The sequence below is a fragment of the Talpa occidentalis genome, unplaced genomic scaffold (assembly GCF_014898055.3).
Source record: "Talpa occidentalis isolate TD23 unplaced genomic scaffold, MPIMG_talOcc4v2.1 talOcc4.12, whole genome shotgun sequence".
In the NCBI taxonomy this organism is placed as follows: domain Eukaryota; kingdom Metazoa; phylum Chordata; class Mammalia; order Eulipotyphla; family Talpidae; genus Talpa; species Talpa occidentalis.
The window spans coordinates 78919043-78942556 of NW_023601212.1; the positions used below are offsets into that span (position 1 = coordinate 78919043).

At 50.2% G+C, this 23514-nt stretch overlaps 1 protein-coding gene across 6 annotated transcripts in view; it reads right to left on the minus strand.

Moving 5' to 3' along the window:
- HIP1 (huntingtin interacting protein 1) overlaps nt 1–23514 on the minus strand; it is a 121189-nt gene that overhangs the window by 9077 nt on the left and 88598 nt on the right. For all 6 annotated transcript variants that reach the window (XR_005124332.2, XM_037506848.2, XM_037506849.2 and 3 more), the window contains exons 5-25: nt 21792–21872; nt 20022–20098; nt 19472–19533; nt 15203–15343; nt 13653–13710; nt 10957–11032; nt 10706–10846; nt 10330–10427; nt 9952–10024; nt 9096–9279; nt 8421–8509; nt 7941–8057; nt 6969–7070; nt 6584–6727; nt 6041–6176; nt 3908–3994; nt 3631–3738; nt 3406–3539; nt 2192–2302; nt 1375–1433; nt 884–977 (exon numbers count right to left, since the gene is read on the minus strand). Coding sequence is in view for 5 of the 6 variants with exons in the window: in XM_037506848.2 (XP_037362745.1) it covers nt 884–977; nt 1375–1433; nt 2192–2302; nt 3406–3539; nt 3631–3738; nt 3908–3994; nt 6041–6176; nt 6584–6727; nt 6969–7070; nt 7941–8057; nt 8421–8509; nt 9096–9279; nt 9952–10024; nt 10330–10427; nt 10706–10846; nt 10957–11032; nt 13653–13710; nt 15203–15343; nt 19472–19533; nt 20022–20098; nt 21792–21872 (2172 nt within the window). In the remaining variant the exon portion in view is untranslated. The remainder of the gene's footprint in view (nt 1–883; nt 978–1374; nt 1434–2191; nt 2303–3405; nt 3540–3630; nt 3739–3907; nt 3995–6040; nt 6177–6583; nt 6728–6968; nt 7071–7940; nt 8058–8420; nt 8510–9095; nt 9280–9951; nt 10025–10329; nt 10428–10705; nt 10847–10956; nt 11033–13652; nt 13711–15202; nt 15344–19471; nt 19534–20021; nt 20099–21791; nt 21873–23514) is intronic.

The window sequence follows — 23514 nt, forward strand, 5'->3', positions numbered from 1 at the left end:
TTCTAAGGTCATGCAGGAAATAAAGAGAAGTAAATCTTAGGCTTTTTCCACATAAAGCCGGTGGCATGTCTATCACATCATGATATTTCTACTATAATGCACATGCGAATAACTCAGGATCCAAGGGTAGTCTTGCCACTCTAAGATTTGCTAAAAAAAGGAAAGTATGCAGTAATTTTAAAAATTATTTCTATGTGGGTTTCAAATGCTTTTATGCACATGGTCTGAGAAGCAACATCTACTTGCTCTGTGCCTCTTTCTGTTCTGGGGACACAAAAGAGCGCCTCTCAGGCTGCTAGAAAGCACCGCCAGAGCATATGTGGTTTTGTTCTTTACTGGACTTTTCTCAGGCTCATAACCACCCCCCCGACCCCTGTCTCCTGGGCACAGTTCACACGAAGATGTGAGGAAAGAGATGGCAGTAATGCCAGCAAAGGTGTGAGAAAACCAGTGATGATGCTCACGAACCACCAAGCCAGTATGGATAACTGTGAGCTGCCTGCGGGTGACAGATGCGCGGAGCCATGGTCAGCTCCAGCTGTGCGCTCCTGATTTTGTCAGCCCTCGCTTCCTACTCCAGGAGCCCAGCTGTGAAGTGCACACTGCGTTCCACAGTAGCTTCAACCATGCGGCCTGGGTTAGTGAGCCTGCAGCTGGAAGCCCTGGCTGACTGCTCTCTGGGGACCCGGCAGTGCCCCCCATTTCTTCCCATGGTGTCTGCTCAAGTTCACAGAGTGGCAGCTGCGTCCTTAGGTGGATGCACCGGTGAGGCAGCATCAGGTACAGATTTCACTGAATGTGGGTGAGTTAAGAAGCAGACTTAGCCTTCCAGGGAGCTAAGTCCCCTGGGACTCTCTGTTCATGGGCCCTCACCCACACCTACCCGGCCACTCTCCACAATCTCTCTCTGGAGGTCCTTGGAGGCCACAATCAGCACCTGAATAGCTTGCATTAGGCTAGTACAGGAACCAAGGATCCTGCAAGAAACAAAACAAAACAAAAACCTCAGGGACACAAAATAGAGGCTGAGCACAATAGTGAATGAAGATTTCTCTTTTACTACTAAATATACACAAACTGGGAACAGGAAGGAAGGCAGGGATCCTCTCTCTGGGGTACAGCCCTTAAAGAAAGGTGGTGAGTGAGGAGACAGGACTGGGGGGGTCTTTTTCATAAAGAATATTTAAGTGGTGATTCTCAGGGTTTCTTTTTCCCTGTAACACAACAGTGGTGTTATCTTCATCATTAGTACGTTATGGACAACTGCACACTCAGCCCTGTCCCATGGCTGCTCGGCTTCTATCCCACTGGCATAACCCAGAGCAGGGAAGACCAACCCAGTCACCATGGCGCCACCATGCTGCTCAGACTGACCTTTCATTCACCTCCAGTTTGACTCCTGTGTCTCCTGCTCGAGATTTGCTGAGCATCTCCTGTTACAAAGAAGGAGGGTCTCTCACCATGTGATGGGTAATGAGAACCCACTGGCATCCCACTATACTTTTGAGTCTAGCATCCCTAAGCAGCTGAGAAACCCAAATCTAGAAGAGCCCACCTGCATCCGCGTGAGAGTCAGAGAAGGAACCCGACCTCCATCTGACTCAGGATGAGGCTGTAGCAGGCTCTGCAGCGAGGGCCTGGCTCTCCGGGACCCACACTCACTGGTATATGCAGACTTCGAGAGCTATGGCCCTATGTCCACAGGCCGTAGGGCACCCACAGGAAGGCAGCGGCCTGAGTCTTTCACCAAAGGCGCAACAAGTGACTTTCCAATGGTGCCCACACTGGTTTCCCTGAGACTTTATTTACTGAGATCCTGGTCCTGTGACAAATCTGCAATATCTCATTTAATGCTTACAACATCCCTCTGAAGTGGGGACTATTATCATCATCATCATCACATAGCAATGGAATCTGAATCCTAGCTGATGTAACAAAGCTCAGAAGTCATACAAATGGTCAAGCTGAAACCAGAACATGCTGGTCTGACACCAAAGTATGATCCTTGCGGAAGGTGCTCTCTTCCCGCAGCGAGGACCTTCTCATGCTTTAGCCCTCAGAAGTCCCAGTGGGCCTGTGTTCTGGCTTGTTTATGATACCACTTTAGCACGTAAGTGAGAGATGCCCAGTGGGTAACGCTGCTGAAGGGTGACTACAAGAGCATCCTTAGGTCTTGCCGCGGTGCCCATACCTCTATTCTGGCCGTTGCAGTTTCAATGGCCGCTGAGGTAGCAGCCATCTCCTTGTCCACCAGGTCCCCCAGCTCCTCCTGTTTGATGTCTAGGCCCCTGGGCAGGAGCTCCTGTGAACAGCATCATAAAGGCTGAAGTGACTCCTGAACACATTTCTATTCCCAATTCCCTTCCACCTGGCAGAAGGCAGGAAGGCGCCGCCATATAACACACGTCTGCAAGCCACGAAGGGGCATCCATCACAGCCCTTGTCTAGAACTCTCTACACTGTGAAACCAGAATGTGCTAGCCTGACACCAAAGAATCTGATCCTGCGGAAGCTGGATCTTCCAGAAGGCCTCCCCTTTCCAACTCCTGCAACCCTCTCTACACCCACGAAGCCAAGGTGCAGAGGCCCAGTGCCTCGACCTCAGTTGCATTGCTAATAAGTGGCAGAGCAGAAATCTGAACTCAGGGCTGATGGCAAAGCCCATGATGTGGTTTAAAGAATAAGAGTAATGACCCATGTTATCTACCAAGCAACTTAAAGAACACCTTAAGAAACACTATTAACACCTTTGGAGTCCTCTTTGACTCCTGCCCTGATTTCCTCTCCCTCCCTCCCTGGGCCCCACTCCACTACAAACAGAGTGCTTACTGGGTCTTTTTTTTTTTTTTTTAAAAGCTCTACAGAAATACATCCTTCAACAATATATTAAGTGTGCATGTTTTGGTCTTTACTTAAAAGGAATCAGACTGTACTGTACATTTTAGGAATTAGCTAAATGCTGCTTTACACTGTCGACTTTATTACAGCTCTCATCAAACTATAGAAATGGTTGATTTTATTTTTCTTTCTCACAGAGCCCATGTCTTACTTGTCTCTATACATCTCTACCCAGCACAATACCAGCATACAGGACTCATTCACTACATGTTTACTGAATGAATAAGTCTGCCTTTAACTCCAGATAAAAGTCCTTGAAGATGGAAATGACTTATTTTTTTATCTTGCCTAGTATTGTGATGACCACAGTCAATCCTCAGTCAACAGCCAGTGAATTAAATATAACCAGAAAGTCATTGAAGGTCAGATTTTTCAGCCTTAACTCTTACTTTTTACAATCAAGTTGTAAGTGTAGAAAGAGCCGGCTTGAACCTCACCGATTCCCTGGCGAATCACCAGCACTCACACCCGAGAACAGTAACTTCCCCAGTAATCACGTTGTACTACCTCGCCGATGGCTGTGATCTTGCTGAGGCAGCTCCTCATGGCTGTGCTGTCTGCATTCTCCAGGGCGCCTTCTTCCAGGAAAGTCAGGTAGGTGAGGGTTTCCCTGGCATACTGCTTGCAGGCCTCGGTCAGCACTGGAGATACAGGCGACAGACACTTCTAAAGGTCCTCTGCACCCTGCCCCTGCCCAGACTTTCACGAGCAGCCTCCAACCCTGGTACTCACAGTCGCCAGGCTCTGGTGGGGCTCTGAGGCAGGTAGTGCTGCCCTGAACAATGGTGTCGCTGGTCAATTGTGCAAGGAGGGTCACTGAGTGGAGAAGCCCACTGATATCTGCCGGGGGGTCAGAGGGAAGTCTCTCAGTCCTGCTTGAGGGTGGCTCCTCCTCCACCATTTTTGGAGACATACACACTCCTTTCTTGGGGCACAGGAGCCTGTCACTATTTGCACATTGTAGTATCTCCGAGTCCTGCCCAGAGTTACTGTCCTTGGCCTTTCTTACCTTCTGGGTAGAGCAGATACTGACTTCGGTTTTTTTCCAGTTGCTCGATGCAACTGGAAACAGACTTGACCTTGGCAAGAAGGTGATCTGTGAGAGGAAAGACAGGGCAGTCAGAGCTGGAGCTGAAAAGCATGCTTCACCCGCCTTACTTACACCCCCGATGGACGGGCCTGCCCAGTGAGTGGCCCCAGGCCTGCAGGAGCTGCCCTAAGACCAGGAGACCACCCTGGACATGATTCCCTTACTTCCAAAGCTGTGTTTCTGAGTCTGTTTCTTAGCCGAGAACTGGCGCAATCACCTCGCCAGTGTAATCCAGCCCCTCATTTCTCATTACTGCCCATTGCCTGAAACTCAGGTTATCCTGGTCTTTCAAGACCCTTGAAGCCTCATTTCTCCTGGGCCTGGACCTTGGCTCTACCGTAGTCCTTGGTTTCACTTTCCATTGAGTCACTCACAGTCAACCGTAGTCTGCAAATGTTATGCAGAATGAGACATTTGAGAGTGAGGCCACATTCACATAATTTTTATTACAGTATAGTATTAGAATTGTTCTATCGTTTTTTATGTTTCTATTGCTGATCTCTTACTGTGCCTAACTTGTAAGTTAAACCTGGTCATAGGTGTGTATGTATGTATTTATTTATTTATTTTTATTTATTTATTTATTTTTTATAGAGGCATGTTTTGTTTGTTTGTTTGTTTTGTTTATACAAGCACTGGGTACAGTCAGAAGCGCGGGAGGGTGAGAGAATTCACCAGAGCCAGAGCAGGAGAGCAGAGCAGACAGAAGGACCGAAGTACACTGCTGAGGGGAGCAGCGGGCGGCAGGAGAGGTCTGCGCGCCATGTGGGACCCTCCTCAGGTGGCCGGTGGCCGGGGAGCAGCCGGGGATCGAACCGGCGCCACAGAGGCTGTGGGCAGCTTCGCAACCCAGTGCTCAACCGCTGCACCACCGGGGAGGCCCAGGTGTGTATGCAGAAGAAAAAACAGTACATGTAGGTTCAGGGCTATCTCTGCTTTCAGGCATTCACTGGGGGTCTTGGAACGTGTCCTCCATGGCAGGGGAGGTGGATGCTTTCACCCACTGGGTGCCAAGGCCCTCTCTTGTTCAGAGGACTTCTCTGACTCAGCTCCCTCTCTTGTGTACCCTTAGGACCCTGGCTCACGCACAAGGCCCCTGTGCAGACCTGTAACAAGGTGGGGTCTGTATTTGTGTATTTGCAGAATAGCGCCTGGCACCAGCACACAATAAATGCCAGCTATTATTGTTATTTATCTCACTTCTCTTCCTCTCCATTGGTTCATGTCTCTCTTCCTCCTTCAAAACCCAGCTCATGACATCTTAGATCCGCCCACCACTGTACATCCTGGCCTCCCCTCAGTAAATCAGGTGCTCAGTGTGCTTCACTGGCAGCTGTTTCTTTAGAGATGGGTTCCCTGCTGAATAAGATATCAAATAAAGACCTTTCTATTGGATAATAAAAATCGACTGTCAGCTGTTTCCTCCCATCTGCCTGTCCCTCAGTGGGACCTCTGTTACTTTGCCAACATGTCCCCTCTGCTTGAGAAGGAGCCGTGACGACATCTGTCAGCACCATGTCCACGATCTCACAAACTGCAGGGCCTGGATGCGCTCCCACCCACCGCGCCAAGGCCCTCCCTTGTTCTCCGCCCCAGATCCCTTTCCCGCATGCCTGAGGAGCACACCCAAGGCCCATGTGTGGACGTGTGCCAAGGTGTGGTTGTGACTGTATTGCCTCTGCTGTTCTACGCTTTATGATACTCCCCTGTCTAGACAGGACGCTCACAAGCAACCGTCTTGATTCAGATTACGTTTTTCTCCTTATACACGGTCTGCTCCTCTTCCCTCCGGCCTTCAGAGCTGTACCAGGGCTCTGCTCGGTTAGGTAGTGTCCTGCTGACTAAAGCAGTGGCCACCTCACCCGGGACATCAGGAAATCCTCTGCCCGGGAGCTTCTAACTGAATAGCTCTCAGGATGGGGCCCGGGCATACCCTGGTGATTCTGACAGGCAGCCAGGATGAGGACCCTAGGCCAGTGTCACCTGGGGTTCAAAGCCACAGCAAACAGCATCAGGCTGAAAGGCCGCAGCCAGGCGGGCGTGGGAGCGCACCTGCAGATCCAGCACAGCTGATGAGCGTGGGCTCCTCCAGCTGCCGCAGGGCCTCCTGGATCATCTGCTCTGCAGCCTTCCTCGACTCTGCCAGAAGCTTTTTCCGTTGATCCTTCATGAGCTGGTGCACGGATTCCTAGAAATGGCCCAGGAGGTGAGCCTGCCACGGACCTCAGCAGCGGTCGAGCAGCAGCCCTCCAGGCTCGCTGGAATTCCTGGCAGCTTAGCTCAAACTGTGAGGCCTGAGTCAATTTGCTTGACACAGGGACAAAACGACCTTTGTCGACAGGTAAGTGCCATGAGCCATGAGGGCTGTGGGGTGGAACCCTCTCCACTCTTGGAGGGAGAGAGCAACAAGTGCATCCTTTCTCAGATGAGAGAGCACCCTGCTTGGCCTTGTTTCATGAATGACCCAGGCACACTGGCATCAGGAGCCTCAGAATGCCAGTCAGGTCAAAGGCTCGAACCCCCTCCCCAGCCCCCTTGCCTCCATGGATACACGAGTGTGAGCGCGAGCAGCATCGCATGGTGTCTGAGCCTTGCCTGCGTGGAAGACAGTGTGAGCTGGGTCTGTGCCAGCTGTTCCTGAAGAGCAGACAGTTCCTCCTCTCGGCGAGCAGCAGCCTTCAGCAAGCTTTCCTGCTCCTTCTCCAGATCAGCAATCTGGGCCTCCCGCTTTGACTCTGCCTGCAATGGCAGAAATGTGGGGAGGAGGAGAATCAAGCTGTCCCCTTTCTGGAAGTCCATACCCACCACCTGGCCACAAGAACAGCGGGTCGTATCTCTTTAATCTGTCATTTTCACTTCCAGAGCACTTTCTGGTGACATGTGGGACAGCGTGGCCCTACCTAGATGGTGACCAGTGCTGGAAAGCAGCGATCCCATAGCCAGAGGGGCAAGGGGTGAGGACGGTGCTGGGGGGGCTCACCCGGGCAGAAGTTTCCAAGTTGCCCTGGACAAGTTGGAGTTCCTGTTTGCTGGAGGCAAGTTCTTGCTTCAAGTTCTCTAGAATTTCTGTTTGCTCCTGAGTCTGAAAGAGAAGAGAAGCAGGGGCACTCTGAACTGGGTGGTGGCTACAAATTTTTACGAATGTAAAAATCCCTGAACTATATGAGGTTTGTACACTCTTTCCCATGTAAATTATGTCTCAACAAAAAGTTGAGGGGAGAGAAGGTGAAGACGCAGGGTGTACCAAAGAAGGGAAGGGATTTTAAGGCTATTTCCCATATGTCAAGCTTGAGCCCATAGTGCTGGTTATAGCAGAAATAGACTTTCATTCCTATACCCTGACACCAGTGTCCTGCTGAACTACACCATTGTACTGTCTTAAATAGATTCTCCTTTGATTTCTTTTCTAAATGGCATTTTCCAAAGAGCAGTTGCAACCTACTAATAAGAATTTACAGCTAACATTAAAAAAAATGAAATAAACAGAGCAAAAAAAAAAAAAAAAAAAAAGGCAACCGAATGCACTCACATAGTAAGCGCTGCTTTGTGAAACGTTATTTCCATTAGATGGATGTATTTTCCAGCATGGGTCACAGAAAAGTGTAGAAGACATTGCTCTAAGTGTAAGGTGTTCAGTTCTATCCCTCTGACACCTTACTTCCACCCAAGGCTGCCTGCTTGCCAACCCTCTCCCCACGACACCTGCCATCTCCGCTTTGTTCCCTTCTCTTCTACTGTGCCAGGGAAGCCTTTACTGATAAACCCACACAACTTCATTACTTCCTGCCCTAATGCCTCATGTGTTGGTACCATGTCCTGGGGTCTTATGTGGCCTCTTGTAGGATCTCATCGGTCTCTAACCCACAGAACTGCCCACGGAGCAACGTTTCCATCTGTGCAGTCCAGCTCAGACTGACCGTTTACTTCTTTCCCACATACTTCTTCCCCTCACCTTCCGCTGGGCCTGGTCACTTAGGTGCTGAAAGGAATCCTCCAGTTCTTTTCTCTCTCGTTCTAGATCCACCTGAGCTTGTCTGGCCACAGACACCTGTTTGGTCACCTCCGCATTCTGTAAGGGAAGAACAGTGTCTTGAACTGGCTTATCTCAGGTTTAAAGGACATCTTCTTCTAGAACAAACTATCACAGATGCTCTAGAGTGGGACAAAAAAATCACCTTTCAGAGGGATGCCAGAATAAAGTAGTCATCTTCAGGTATTTGACTCTCTAGCATTTACAAAAATAATGAACATGGTGGGTCATGGAAGCTGGCGTCTATGGTGGAGTCCAAAATGTGGGAGGCAAGGGAGCCTGAAAAGCTGTGGTTCTCAGAAATGGTGATATCCCCTAGAAGCTGTTGAGCACGCTGGGCCCGGCTGCAGTTGCCGGCTGCCGCAATGCTGGCACGTGACAAGGCAGGGGCTGAGGGCTTACCTTCCGCAGCAGGTCAGCATGGTTCTGCACCAGCTCGCTGTACTTCTCCTTCAGCTTGCTGTACCGCTGCTCGTTGGCCTGGGCTTTCCCTGTAATGTTGAGGAACACGGTGAGGACTCAACCGCGGGGGGACCTCTGCCCTCCTTCCAATAAGCCAGGGTCCCTAGAAGACCCTATCTTTTCACAAATGCCATGGACCTTCTTTGCCCTCAAAAAATCCTGCTTGAGCAATTCCTGGGATGACAAGTTTAAAAAAAGAATTCATCTGATTCAAATCACTCCACTGACTCACACCTCCTGAGCATTTACACGCAGTTTTTTGACTTTTATGTCATGTTTTTCTTAGGCTATTTATCCTTTGCATATGCACTCCCCGGGGCGGCACTCTGTGTCACCTTCTGTCCCCCACTCCCTCTTCCCAGCAGTGCCCTCCATGGGGCTCTCCACCTGCTGGACTCCAGTCTGCCCCTCATGGTAACAGCAGTTGACACTCCTGAAACCTCTCTGGGGCAGACGCAAGCCCAGCTCTGCCCCAGCCTCCCCCTTCATCCTGAGTCCAGCAGACGGTGCTCCCGCCTCACCCTCGCCCATAGACCCACCCTCACCCACAGGCCCACGCTTACCCACAGCCCCCCACCCTCACCCACAGCCCCACTCTGGCCCACAGTCTCTCACGTTCTATCTCTGTCAGGCTCCGCTGGGCCTTCTCTGTGTCTTCTCGCTGCTTCTTGAGCTCGTCCAGCTCGGCCCGGAGGAACTCGCTGTCGTCAGCCGCCTGCTGCCGCAGGTGCTGCTGCTCGGCCAGCTCGGCCTCCAGCTCGCTGATGCGGCCCTTCAGCTGCAGTGCTGTGCGCTGGCTCTGTGAGAGGGGCCCGGAGGTGTCCAGTCACGGGCCGCCCTGGGGTGGAGTGCTGGGTCCTGCTGTGTTTCCAGCAGTGACCGAATAGACACCTAGGCTTTCCTAAAAAGCCAGCTCCCCAGGCCTCATGAGAACTGAGTCTATTGGTCATTACCAGCCACTCGCCCAAATACAGGGGCTGAGGGCCAGGTCCTGTTAGGGTGGGCTGGCAGGAGCCACAGAGGAGCCAGCAGCGGGAGGGATAGGGCGCTTCGCCTGTACCTGTGAGTGAGCCTAAGCCCAGCCAAGGGCCGAGCAGCGGGCATGATTACAGTGCCAGGCTCTGCAAACAGCCATCAGGGCTGCCATCAAGCCCTTCTCATCACCCCGTGAGAAAAGTAGATCTTTTTTCTATAGGTCACAGCCAGGCGGTGATCAGCATCACCTTAACACAGAGACCCAGGGGTTGGGTTCAGTGGACGCTCTTAGGGTGAGAAGCATGGAATGTGTTACAACCAAGACCACAGGAAAACCAGCTCCTTTTGGCTCTGGCATTTCTACTAATTAACATCCCCTGCCCTGGCCCCCACACCCCCCTTAAGATGTGGTCCAATCAGAATCTATGTGAAAGGAACTTAGTATACAAGTGTGCAGTGAGAGGCAGAGTCCCGAGGCAGAGCAGGGCCCTCGTACCTCTGTCTTCAAGTTCTCCAGCTGCACCTTCAGCCCGTTGACCTCCCGGTACAGCCGATCAATTAAGTGATCCCTGGGGACAGAAGAGCAAGCTTTTTTCCCCTGGGCTCCTACCCCTTTCCTTCTAAGTATGTGAGGAGAGAGACTGTGTAAGAGCTGGTGTTAATTTGGGGTGATTCTTTGAAATTCCATAAATTACATATCGGGATCACCATGTATGAATCTCACCCCCCATGGGTCCACAGTTATTTCAGCCTCAGAAGACTTTCCTCAGGGATTAAAGGGAATATATTTTAGGGTCGAGGGATTGCACTGTTAGGGTTGCCGGTCAGACTGTTTGGCTTCTGTACCCTCTGCCTGAACCCAGCTTGGACTTACTTTTCATCCTTGTTCACACCGTTCTGACTGTTGAAATTAAAGGGATCACTGCTGAACGAGCTGCCAAAGATGTCATCGAACTTGTTGTCAAATAAATTCTGTGGTGACCAAAAATGGAGAACAAAATTAGAGATCCAGAGACTTCTGTGTGTGGGTCAAATGCGTGACAAATAAGAATGGAGCCTTCTCTGATTTTGTTCACATCTATTTCTGGTCCCTCCTAGGGGCCAAAGGCAGGATGCTCAGTATAGGTTGAGAGCTTGGGTTAGAAGAACCTGGTAGATCCAAAAAGTCTTGCCCAGGCTTCTCTGCTCCCCTACCTACACTCATTTAGAGGTAGGGGAAGAGGCACGTTTCTCTCCTTAGCTGTCCTCACCTGCTGGGAGGCATCCATGTCCATGAGGTCATCTTTCTCCAAGACCGGCTCGCTGTCAGGGGATGAGGCCTCGGCCGGAATTACCACCACAGGGCTGATGTGTTCTGACAGGGCAGAGGCCCGTAGGAAGTTGGGTGGGTTCTGAAGAGGAAGACACATCCTCAACCCATGGTCACCCACCGGGCCCTGCTGGCCTCTTTAGAGAGGACCCTGGGGCTCAGAAGCTCCCAGAGTGTGACTGGGCACCTTACCTCAGGCAGCTGAGGGATCTGAATGAGCCGCTTGAAGTACTGTAGGTTGCTTGAGCGGTAGAACAGATCTTTCAGCCTGGAGGTGGACACAGGCGTGAGGGGTGCTGGGTGCCTCACCAGCCCCGGGAAGGGGACATGAGACTACCCAGCCTTTCTACCGCTGCCCATCCCAAAGGCACGGGCCGGCTGTCCAGGAGATGGCCTCTATGGCACCAGGACTCAATTGTGATGCCACAGGGAAAGATTATTATTAGCCAGTCCTCACTTAGCTGGTGGTGAGAGGACAGTTCAAACCACAATCTTCTGGAAGAGCAGATCATCCAAGAACTAATTTCTGCAGCACTGTGGAATGTATGATGTAGTCTGGTAGGTAGGGGATGTCTGGCTTAGGTGATATCCAAATCAATTTACTTTTGCTGAGGCTAAACCAACTGACCAGAGGAAAAGGGAAGGGAACTTAAGGACTCAGATCTCATTCTCTCTCTTTTAAATTAATTCACCTAGTTTGAGAACCATTTGTTATCTCCCCAAGTGGATCACCACAGGGCAGAAACTAGGGCTTGCTGGGCTAAGTTTACTCCAGTGCCAGGCACAGAGGAAGTTCACACCTATCTGTCTGCCTCTTGGATAAAGATGAATAGGAATAAAGCAAAATTTTTCTTTTCTCCATTTGTCAATCTAAATTCTGAAGGCTAAGAAAGCAGAGAGCAGCCAATTTCAATATTCTGAGATGAAAGAGGATCATGGGTGTCTCACCCTTTCCCTGCAATACAGAATTTTCTCCAGTTCAGTCCAAAGAGCTACATCCTCATAACCTCCTGACAGCCTTTCAGACCCTGGGTCAGGTCTACCCTGGGATGTCATTGCTGTTTTTCCCAAATTCAAAGACCATGGGGCCTCAGAGAGCTGCTGGGGCTGTGAGGAAGAGAAAGAGAGGTGACTGCTCATGGGAGATGTGCTCTTGAGCTAGGAAAAAGGGAAAAGAAGGGAAGTCACCTGACCACCGTCCCCTTCTCCTGAGCTGGAGCCAACAGTAACAGGCCCTACTGCTCTCACATAGCTCCCTGAATTTAACGTTCCAGGAAATCAGCCCCAGGGTTTTAATAAGTCATTTATTACAGAATATGCACAGAGATTTTCAAACAGAAGAAGGAAACAAGGAGGTTAGTACAGCCCTGAGCTTGCCCTCTGATGGTGGCAGAGGAAGCAGCAAGAGAAGCGGGAGCTTGGGCCTGGGGAGCTGCGCTTTCCTGTTGTCAAGGATGACGAAATGGACAGGAAGAACACGGAGGTCTAAGTAGACAGTGCTGAGCCATGAAGCCCTGCTCAACACCTCGCTACTACTCTCTTCCATCCCCTCCTGTCCCCATGGGCACTGAAGTGGAGGATGAGCCGACCCATCTAGTCACCAGTGTTCTTTCCCAAACACACCAGAATTATTGACCCATTATCCAGACAAACTACTTCTCCTGGACCAGAGCTGGCTAAGTAGCTCATTAATCCATTCAGATCATTTCTGGAGCACTTCAGCAGACAAGAGAGTCAAACGAACGCAGGAAATAAGCAGGGTGTCGAGATAGAGGTACAGGGTGGGGTGAGCATGGAGGAACGGGAGATGGGGTGAAGGCCCGACTGAAATGAGGTACCGACACAGCCTGTGTGAGGACCGGTGACCAAAGACGACCTGGAGCTGGCCAGGCTGGGAGCCGGGGGAGGGAAGGCCCTGAAGGAGGGCCTTTTTGAATAGGTGATATATTCACCACCCACACCAGATTCATCTGGGATGTGCCTTCAACAATGCAGACCTTAGCTCACAGGACCTACAGCAAGCGGGGAGGCCCTGAAGGTGGGGTGCACCGGTGGGCTCCAGGAACTGGAAGAGGAGTCTGAAACACGGTGAACTGGAGACGAGGTCAGAGAGGACAGGTGGGGCCAGACCATGCAGGGCCTTGTGGGTCATGGACAAGAGCTTGCATTTCATTCTCAGTTTAAGTAAGAGCCATCAAGAACTTTCAAACAAGGGATTGGCATTTTCACAAGGCTGTTTAACTGCTGGGTGTTTCCCAGCTGTTAGATTCCAGGGGCCAGGGGTGGACGTCCTGGAGTCCCATCAGTATTGGAGGGTCCTAGCAAGTAGCAGTGGTAGAGAAGAGATGGAGATACGGACGGAACCAAGACAGAGTTGTACTGGACATGGGAAGAGGAAAATGGTGGACTCCAGATCTCTGGCCTAAGCTGATGGTAGCAGTATTTACTGAGATAGAAAAGATGAGAGAGAAAAAAGAATTCTGGAGGAAAAGCTATTGTTCAGTTTGAGTTTCAGTCTTGGTGTCTTATTGTCAAACAGCAACTGGGTACGGGAGATGGGAATTCAGTAAGGTTTGAGTAGAGACACGTATGTGGGAGCTGACAGCATGTATGTGATATGAGACCATGAAAAACTAGGGGGAGAAAGAAGAGGATGAAGTGCTGAGTATATAAAGCAGGTGATGAATGAATGATATCTTCCAGATGCTTCTGTGGGGTTATTTGAGAACCCATAGCTTCCCTAGTCATTGATAAATAAACTGCTTTATTGCCTTAGAATGCAGATATCCCTACCCTTCAATTATTGTAAAGCAAATACTCTCTCACGGAGGAACTGACCTTACAGCACTTTTTGATTTGCCCTCACTCCTGTCACTTAAGCCCCTTACTTTGTGAATTGCTCCATGAAGCGGTCCCGGTGTCCTTGCAGGGTGTCAGCTGGGAGACCTGGAAGGAACGGGGGAGAATGAGAGAGGAAAAGGACCAGAGCAGGCAAATCCAGCAGGCTCCAGAGAGAGGGACCACCCCTCCTAGAGCTGGGGGCCAGTCCTGTTAGGGGACATTCCTGGTCTAGAGCATCCCCAGGACTGGTAACCATGGGGGCCTAGTGGGACCAGCAGGGAGTCTGGGGGTGCTTGTCCTCCAAAGCCTTCCTTCTGTTTGTTCCTGGAGTGTGACCACAGCGGCCTGACCACGGGAGCAGCAGTGGTGACCTGACCAAGCAGCAGGGTAAGTGACACAGGCCCTGCAGGGCAGTTCCTTCCAGGGGCTTGTGCGCTAAGTGTCCTGACTGGGCCCTGGGTGGATGTTGGTCTGGTAGAGATCCACCGAGTGTACTTGGGCGACTGCCTGTCAGAAGGCAAAGGCCACAGGACTGAGACTTGGGGGTGTGGTTCAGTGCCCGCTTAGTCACTGCTAACTTGATGCTGCTGGATGGGTAGCAAATGCTTCGGGTGGGCCTCCTTGCCACAGGCTGGGCTCTCTAAGGCCCTTTCCCCTCCCTGACTGTGATTCTGTGAACTGTATTTACAGATCACAACTCAGTAGTTCTATTCTTACTTTTTAATTTTAGCAATTTTTGAATAGGTGATTCACACCAGATTCAACAATGCAGACCTTAGCCCATCGGACCTACAGTAGCACTGTTTTAAACAAGAAGCACACGAAAGGGCAAGAACTTCTGTAAGACCAGTAATTTCTAAGATATATTCTATGGGGGCCTCCCTGGTGTCTCAAGGGGTTAAGTCTCAGCACAATGAAGCTGCCCGCAGCCACTGCAGCACGAGTTCAATCCCCAGCCAAGGAGCTGACCCACATAGCGCAGCAGACCTCTCCTGTCTCACCCACTGCTCCCTTCAGCAGTGTTTTTCAGAATATCCACCTGTTCTGCTCCCCACTTTGTCTCTGGTGAGTGACACTGTAGGGCCTGTGTCACTCACCCTGCTGCTTGGTCAGGTCACCACTGCTGCTACCGTGGTCAGGCTATTGTGGTCTGACCCCACCCCCTTATCTCTGGCTTACACTCCGCTCTTGTATGCATAAATAAATAAAATAAATCTTAAAAATATAAAATACATTCCATGGAAGTACCCCAGAAATCTGTGGCCAGATGGGGGTAGCCCTCTATTTATTTGAGCAGCTCTATCTTCTGTTTTCCCACATAGTACCATTTGTACAAAGAGATTGAGATGATGAACATTTTGGAGCCACTGACTTTGCTCCTGTGAAACCAGTCCAGTTATCTTTTGTGTGATTCTTAGAACACAGGATGGGTATGGAGCTGTGGAGGGTGAGAGCCATCCTGGGAAGCCACTGTGGCAAGCCAGGTGCTTCCTTGGCCTGCTCCTCTAGTCTCAAGAGAGCAGAATAGGGCAGAAAGCCCAGGGCCTTGAAAGGACCTGCCAGGGGCTCCCAGAGCTGGTCCGCCCAGTGTACTCACAGGAATGGAGCTTGAAGAGAAGCTTGACAGTGTAATCATAGAGGTGGCTACAGTCCAGGATGACCTGGATCAGCGGGGCGAGGCGGCACTGCCCAGCTGTGGTCACTGACACGGAGCGGGACATGTCCAGGGAGTTGAAGACTGGGGAGTAAACAAGGAGAGAGGAAGGAAAGCGAGGAGTTACGGTGACCTCCCCAGCGGGGCAGAAGGCAGAAGGTCCAGCCTGTTCCCTACATGCGCTCTCTCTTGTAATGCATTTCACTTGCACGGGATAGGAAAAGGTTCCCCATCACACGGGCGAGAAAATGAAGGTAAATGACTTGAGGGGGATCACAGAGCCAGGAAGTGGTCCTAGAGGTGGTGTGTTAAGACAGAGCCCAAGTGGCCAGCAGAGTAGACCAGGAGCCTGGTTCCAAGCGATGTGGATGGGAGACCTTGGCTCTACTCTGCACAGTCAGGAGGAAGCTGGGAAAGAGCTTTTCTGATGACCAGGGTTGTACCTAGAATGGAGAATTCCTTCCTGCCTGTCTTGAGGATCTGGGGCCCCCACCTGCAGTCTGATCAGAGAAGCAGAGCACATCATCTTGCAGAGGTTCTGATATAATGGCAAATAGGCTGCTGTTCAAGGGAAGCCCTGTCTCACTGGGAATCAGAATCTCAGGACAGGAAGGGGCTGTCGAGACAGCCCATGGGGTCCCCCTTACAAGAAGCCCCCAGTCTGCTGGTGGCTTCCAGCTAACATGTTGCGACCGGAACACAGAGAAGGAACGGTCAGCCTGGGCTTCCTGGTGGTTTGCCAGAGGGTTCGTGGGGCACCAGAGGGGATGTGCAGGGGTCCTGGGTGGACAATTGAGAGGGCTACCAGGGCTGAGGCCGGGACCTGAGAGGAAGAACCATTAGGACGAAAAGCCGATGGAGATCCTCAGGGGATCCAGGGAGTGGAAGGACAGATCTCCATGCTGCTGAGCTCCCGAGAGCAAGTCGCTCTCCCCGGGTCTTGCCCCACAAATGCTCCACATTAACTTCCCCTTGTCCCTTACTCCTAACCCAAGCAACGAGATGCCTGGCCATAACCCTCAGTGCCCAGCACTGGCCAGGGCCAATTTCCTCCTTGCAAGTGGCTGGTTCTCGTTTCCAGACTCAGTGCCCGCGGCCTGTGAGGAAACCTTCGCTGCAGTCCTTCGGGGAGCGGGGCTGCCCGAGGCAAGCCCAGAGCTGCGGTGTTCCGCCTTCCCCGACTGCACTAATCCCTGTTAACTGGGTTAGTCTGGCAACTGAAAAAAAAAATCCCAAACTGTTCTAATTAAAAGGCAGCTTTTCTTCTTGACACAAATTAAAAGCAGCTGTCACTGCAAGGCGGCCATCCCCATGTCTACTGGCTTCCTCAGGCTGCACTCTGGCAAGGAATCACACGCTGCTCTGCACCCGCCTGCCCGGTGCTTTCCAGGAATGCCCCTTGGCATCTGACAGTGTGGAGAGCAGTGTGACCGTGGACAAGTTACTCGACCTCTCTGTGCTTCCAGAGCTTGCCTGTCAAATGCAGATGGTTACAATAGCATGTACCACCTAAGGGTCTCACAAGAATGAAATGAGCATGTCAAGGGCATTGTGTTGTGCAGAGCTTCTCAACTTTGACATTGATGAGAATCACCTGGGGACTTTTAAAAACTATGAATGTCTGCCTGCAACTCCCCCATCTACTATTCTGTTTTAGTTGGCCTGGAGTAGGTTTGGGACAACTGTAGGTTTCAAAAGCAACCTCCCCGCCACCCCGCCATGATTCTAAGATGGAGCCGGGGCTGAAAACCATAGTCCCTAGTTCACTATTTTCAAACTTGAGCATGCGTCAGGATCGCCCTGAGTAGTGTTGTCCAACAGAATTCTGTGATAATGGAAATGTTCTCGATATGCTAGCCATGTGTGTCCACTCAGTGCAAACAAGGACTGACTGCTAGATGTTATTTAATTTGTAATTTAAATAGCCATGTGTGATTAGTAGCTACCATATTGGTCAATGCATACAAGGACTTGTTAAAACAGAGGCTGTTGGGATATTCTCTTCCCCACCCTGAGATTCTGATTCAGTAGATCTGGGGCTGAACCTGAGAAGCTGCATTTCTAACAAGTTCTCAGGGGATGCTGACGCTGCTGGTCCAGGGAGTACATCTTAAGAACCAGTGCACATGTCCTCCCAAATGTTAATTATAAAGGCTTGCTGTTTCCTATAGCTGAAGACCTGTGGTGCCCTCCCAAGGGAATTGGTGGGGATCTCGCAGGGCCACAGACTACAGCTTGGTCGCTGCAGAGCATTCTCCCACCACCAGTGCTCTTCGTTGCTGCAGCTCACAGTGGGTGCCTGGGGACGTGGAGGGGTGCAGGAGACATGTGGTAGAGGGCTCTTGAGTCCAAGTCAGTGCTAGCTCATGGCGGGGTTTGTGCCATGACTCGAGTCATTTGCTCTAGAAAATTGTAAAGTGGCTAATTCACCCCAGACATCCTGCAGCATTCAGCTGCATGTTGAGACCACTCTGAGAGAGCTCTGTTCACTTGTTATTTGTTGCTGTTTATCTAGAGCAACCATTCTTGATTTCTGTTGAGCACCTGCCATAGAAGAGGCATGGGGCTAGAGTGCAGATGAGTAGAGCATGGTTCTTGACTTGGAAGAGGAGCTCAGCAGCGAGGATAATGATATCAGTGGTCAGTGCACTTGAAAACAGAGCCAGGTACCATGGATGCAGGAGCAGAAGGGTTGGCTGAGCTGGCCACTGGGGACTTGCCGGCATTGCATCCTTGTCCTCCCAGCTACTCAAACCTTATTGATGTTATCACCATCCCTGCTCACTCTTACTCCAGCAGTCTGCAGGGGCTAAGAGGACCATGGCAAAGGTTGCCTCTACAGCACAGGCAGGCAGGCAGGATCTGGGAAGGTGGCTAGGTCTGAGAACTTGGGTCAACTTGACTCTCCCCAGGATGATGACCCAAGACCATCACTCAAAACTGCCTTCGAGCAAAGCACATTCCAAAGCCCATGTCAAGGAATTCTTATATATTCCCATGTGCATGTCCCACCTGAAGCTAAATGCATTCTTTTGTCTTTATGCAAGCATTTCCAAATGCTTTTTTAAAAAGGGCCTAACCACTTTTCTCCTGCCTGGCTGGGGATGCCTGAGGGCAAGGACTACATTTTTATCTCTCTATTGACTTTTGTAAGGTGGTGTGCTTAGCAAGCAGAGTATCTTATTTCCACCACAAATCATGGTTTCTAAATTTTCTGGAGCTTCTCTGAGCACATCCTGCGTGGGATGGATTAGCCACAGTATTCAGGATTTTGTACGCTGTGGTGTGAAGGACTTGGCCAACTAGTTCAGCGCTGGGACCTAACAGGCCAGTTGTAACTACAGGTGAACAGGCGCACAGGTGAGCTAGCCCAAGAAATTGGAATTTAGGGGCGAGTATTCCGTGAGAGAAGCCGAACCCCAAGAGTGGGCCCTCCGTGTCCCAGTGCTGAGAAGGGGCCACGCTGGGCAGACACTGAAGTGTGGGACTCCCTTACACAGAATTGGATGCTTGTCATGGAACATCTTGAATCTCAGAAAACTGACTTGGTCCCCGAAGGAAGAAGGGGGAGCCTGGCTGGAAGGTGTGGGGATAGAGGGCATTGGAGAGAAGGAAACAGTTTCCTGAGTCTTGGCAGGGATGGGTTACGGGCTGACAGCCTACAGACACTAGGGAACCCCGAGGGGTGACCAACCCCCAGCTAGTGGGACGGGACTTTCGGGGCTTCTCACATGGCTGTGGGCAACTATCCAACTCGGCTACTCCTCTGTTATCTGCCAACCAAACAGCAGACAGGGGCTCTTCCTCCTGAGCAGAAAGCCCTCCAAGTGTGAGCCCTGCTCTGAGTAGTAGGCAGGGTTGGGGCAAAAGACCAGCTATTGCTGGGGTCACAGTTCCAGGGCTGTCAAAGAGGCAGGATCAGTCTTGGGCTCTTGGTGCTCTGGGCTTGGGGAAGGTTGGCAGGATGGGGAGCATTGTCTTTCTGCTCAGGTATGAAATCACCAACTCTGAAAATACCCCAGAGCTTCAGGTCCTCTCTGCTGGAGGGGCGCAGAGAGCAGGACTAGGGTGTGAACAGCCCCTTTCCCCTGGCCCCATACTGCACGACTTGTAGGGAGAGTGTGGCCAGGCTGCTCCGTCCAAGCAGGGAGCGAGGCTGGGAATGAGGCCATTCCCATGAGTGCCTGGGCCAGATGGGAGGGCGAGACTCACCAGTTTGGAAGAGGTTAAGTTCACATTCCAAGTAGTCAAACATCTCCACTGTTAACTGGAAGCTGGACCGAAGAGGAAAGAGAGCTTACACCCCACAGTCTGAGGTCAGCACATCACTCATCTCTTCTCCCACGCTCTCTACTGCTGTTTCTGTCCCCAGTGTGCACGTGCATGTATGCACCTAGCATCACACCCTCACACAAGCGCATGCGCACACACACACAGACATGCATGCACACATGCCAGCTCTAATTCTTAGCCCCTCCTAAGTGGGTATTAAGCCATTTGAAGATCAAGCAGGGCAAATTCAACAGCTGCAGTAGCAGAGGGAGAAGACAGGCGCCATGCTGGGCAGCCAGAGCAGGTGACAGAGAAGAGAGCCCTGCCATAAGAGAGCCTTGAGGGAGGCACCAGCAGTAGGGGTCCAGAGGCCAAATCACCCCAAGGCTGTAGTCCCCACCCCAGCCCCATCCCTTGCCATCAGGCCCTCTGACCCTAAAGGGAAGAGACAGCTTCCCCACTGGTTCAGAGCACGAGGACAGCCACTTACAAGTTGTTAACATCACTTTCTCCAGCTTCGTCCAGCTGCCGGTCACTCATCTGAAGGTTGCCTGGGAACCTGGGATTCTGGAAGGGAGGCAGAGGAAGGGCTCAGAGGAGAGTAGCTCAAGAACTCTCCAATCAGCCCAATTAAGTTGTTATCAATCAAGCTATTTGCACTATGCTCAGGCAACAGCAGGAATCTGGGGAGATGGTATCAGCATGTACCCTGCCCCCCAGTCCTGATGGGCACCTCAATTTGCTCACAGCAACAAGCATCCACTACCATCATCAGAAGTGAAGCCTCCATTTCATCGCTGGGAGCCAGGAGAGGGTCCTCTCTGACCATCTGTGGCCTGGACATTCTAATGTTGCTCTCCAGAGGGGTGATGACCCCCTCTATGTGAGAGGAACAGGTCCTTAGCCACCTACAAGACTCATACCCTCTGAATCCTATCCAGGCCTTCTGCTGTCCTTTCCTGAAGCTGCTGTTTTGAGAAAGGGCAAACCCATTCTACCAGTTTAAGCAAAACAATTAGTAAAACAAGCTCGGAGGTAGGGAATATTGCATCATGTGCCCCCAAATGAGAGAAATTCTGTGTACCAGCTATCATTGTGCAGTATCTGTACCATTATCTCTGCCATAGCATGGTTTGTCCCGAGTGGGTGGGACACCGTGGCAAGGGGTGGGCAGGGATGGGTGACCCATCAAGGGCGTTTCTAAATTCTTTTTTTTTTTTTTAATTTTTTTTTTATTAAGGCATTATTTATTTATTTGTTTGTTTGTTTGTTTGTTTTTTTATACAAGCACTGGGTACAGTCAGAAGCGCGGGAGAGTGAGAGAATTCACCAGAGCCAGAGCGGGGAGCAGAGCAGGCAGAAGGACCGAAGTACACTGCTGAGGGGAGCAGCGGGCGGCAGGAGAGGTCTGCGCGCCATGTGGGACCCTCCTCTGGTGGCCGGGGAGCAGCCGGGGATCGAACCGGCGCCGCAGAGGCCGCGGGCAGCTTCGCAACCCAGCGCTCAACCGCTGCGCCACCGGGGAGGCCCCGTTTCTAAATTCCGGTGTGAGCATTTCTGGCCCTGAAGACAGAACTCCCGTGCCGCCGCCCTCTGCCCTCCTGGCCCTCCCTCCCTCCTGGCCCATCACTCCTGCTGTTCCATCTCGGCCATGCCCAGCTCCTTATCAACCTCTTCTCTTCTGGTCTGTTGGCCGCCTCTTGCCATATTTACTTCCTCTCTCAGTCTGGACACTCTGATGGTGACTGGTGCCCTTCCCCCATGCCTTTCTCAGTGCCTCTGCTCCCACCATGCTGCTGTTAAAGCCTGGTGAGCCTAGCTCTTGGTCACGTGCTCTGTGCTGGGACCGGCTGCCAAGTGTCCCTGGAGACAGGCTCACGGCTGGTGTCAAGACTAGATCATTCCCTCTGGCATCAGCGTTCTCAGCCCCATGTCCCTCATGGCTTCCCCTTTCCACTCAGTCCCAGTGTCACCCTCAGCACATGCCTGCCTTCTCACATCACTGGAACTACCTACCTCAGCAGCCTGCTTCCCAATCCCTTCCTCCTACAAAATGCACCCAGCTGTCCTTCCGGTCCTCTGGTTTCAAAAAAGGAAGGGCTGGACTCATTCCTGACTCTTGGTCAAGCAGTCTTCTGTGCTATTCAATCTGCTCTAGGTTCTGGTTCATTCTATCACTCATTCAACGAATCCCGCTGGGGCAAAGAGGTGTTGTGGGGCTGGGGTGGGGGGAAAGCTGGTGCTGGCGGCAGAGACTCACTTTGGTGTGGTATTCCATCTTCGTTCTCAGCAGTTTGAGGTAGATACTGCAAAGCTGTCCGTACCCCTCACTCAGGTGACCCTTTTGGAAAGAGGAAAGAAAGTATGGTGTCAGCATTAAGTGTCTGGGGTGAGAGGCCTATAGTCAGGACTTCTGTTTTGAAGAATTTTTATCCTGACTATGGAAATAACACACATCTACTGTTGAAAATTTGCAAAATATAAAAAATACACATATACAAATAAATCACCCTTAATTTAAGCACCAGATATAATCATGGCCAATATTTTCAGGTACAAAATGATATTTGATTTTTTTCAATTTAAATAGACTTTATTTTTTAGAGCAGTTTTAGGTTCACAACACAACAAAATTCAACAGAAAGCAGTGATTTCCTATATACCTGTGCCCTACCACAGATCCCCCCAATATCAACATCCTGCACTAGAGTGACACCTTTGTTACAATCAATGAGCCTATTGATGTATCGTTACCCAAAGTAAAGTTTCCATCAGAGTTCACTCTCGATGTATATTCTGTGAGTCTGATAAATATATATGACATGTAACAGCATTACAGTATCATACAGAGTAGTTTCATTGCCTTAAAAATTCTCTGTGCTCCACCTTTATTCTAAAACAGAATCTTTTTTTTTTTCATTTAATACACTGCAATTTTTCCCATCTACTTAATATTTCTTCTGTGTTGTTATTTGTAGTGACTGCCCAGTACTTCGTATTATGTACAGTAATTTATCAAACCAATTCCCTACTGCCATACATTTTAGCTGTAGGCACATTGTTTTTATTATAATTTATGTTTAAATGAATGTTCTCCAGTACAATCTTAGGTACAAACAAGAGAACTTCTTTCAGATAAATTCAAGAGAAAGCTTATCGTTTAAGGATTTTAAGTGCCCCACTCCTAGTAATCACAGTCTCTATAGGCTAATTCCTTCCTTCTGTCTCTAAGCAAAGGAGAGGAAATACCTCCTCCAGAGAGACTCCAACAGATTAAGAGCTCTACGTGTGTTATATACATGGGCTGGGGATTTGAAATGGGATCAATCCTAGCTGGCAAAAAATAAACCTTCCCATGGAATTTGCCCACACAGTCATGTCCTGAGCGCCTAGACAGAGCTAGGATTAGAGTAATGCTGGCAATTTCCAGTTAGATGCAAAAAAGGTTGGAAATGGGGCACAAAGAACACTTAACTGAAAGGCTGTGCTTCCCACATGAGTTTGACATCTATGTTTTCTTTTAATTGTATCTATATTCTCTACAGCATTGAAATATACCTCAAAGGGCACCAAAGGGAGGTGAGTAATCAAGTATGTTATAGAATATATCAATGCCAGAGGTGACAGGATTTAATAATGTATTCATTTTCTATGAAAATGCATTTTAGTAAATTTTACATTATACTTAATTCATAGAAAAATTAGAAAGCAAAAAATAGAAAAAGAGAAAATAAGCTCATCCTCAAAGACAACTACATTTCACAAAAAAATGCACAAGGATCAAGAAGTAAAAGATGAATGGATCAGACTTAAAGTGCCAAATGCCAAACTCCTGATAATAACTCAGGAGAAAACCGAGATGACCTTGGATGTGGTGATGACATCTTAGATACACTCTAAAGACACAACCCATGAAAGAAATAACTGATAAGTTGAACTTCGTTAAAAAGAAAAACTGTTCTCAAAGACAGTATCAAGAGATT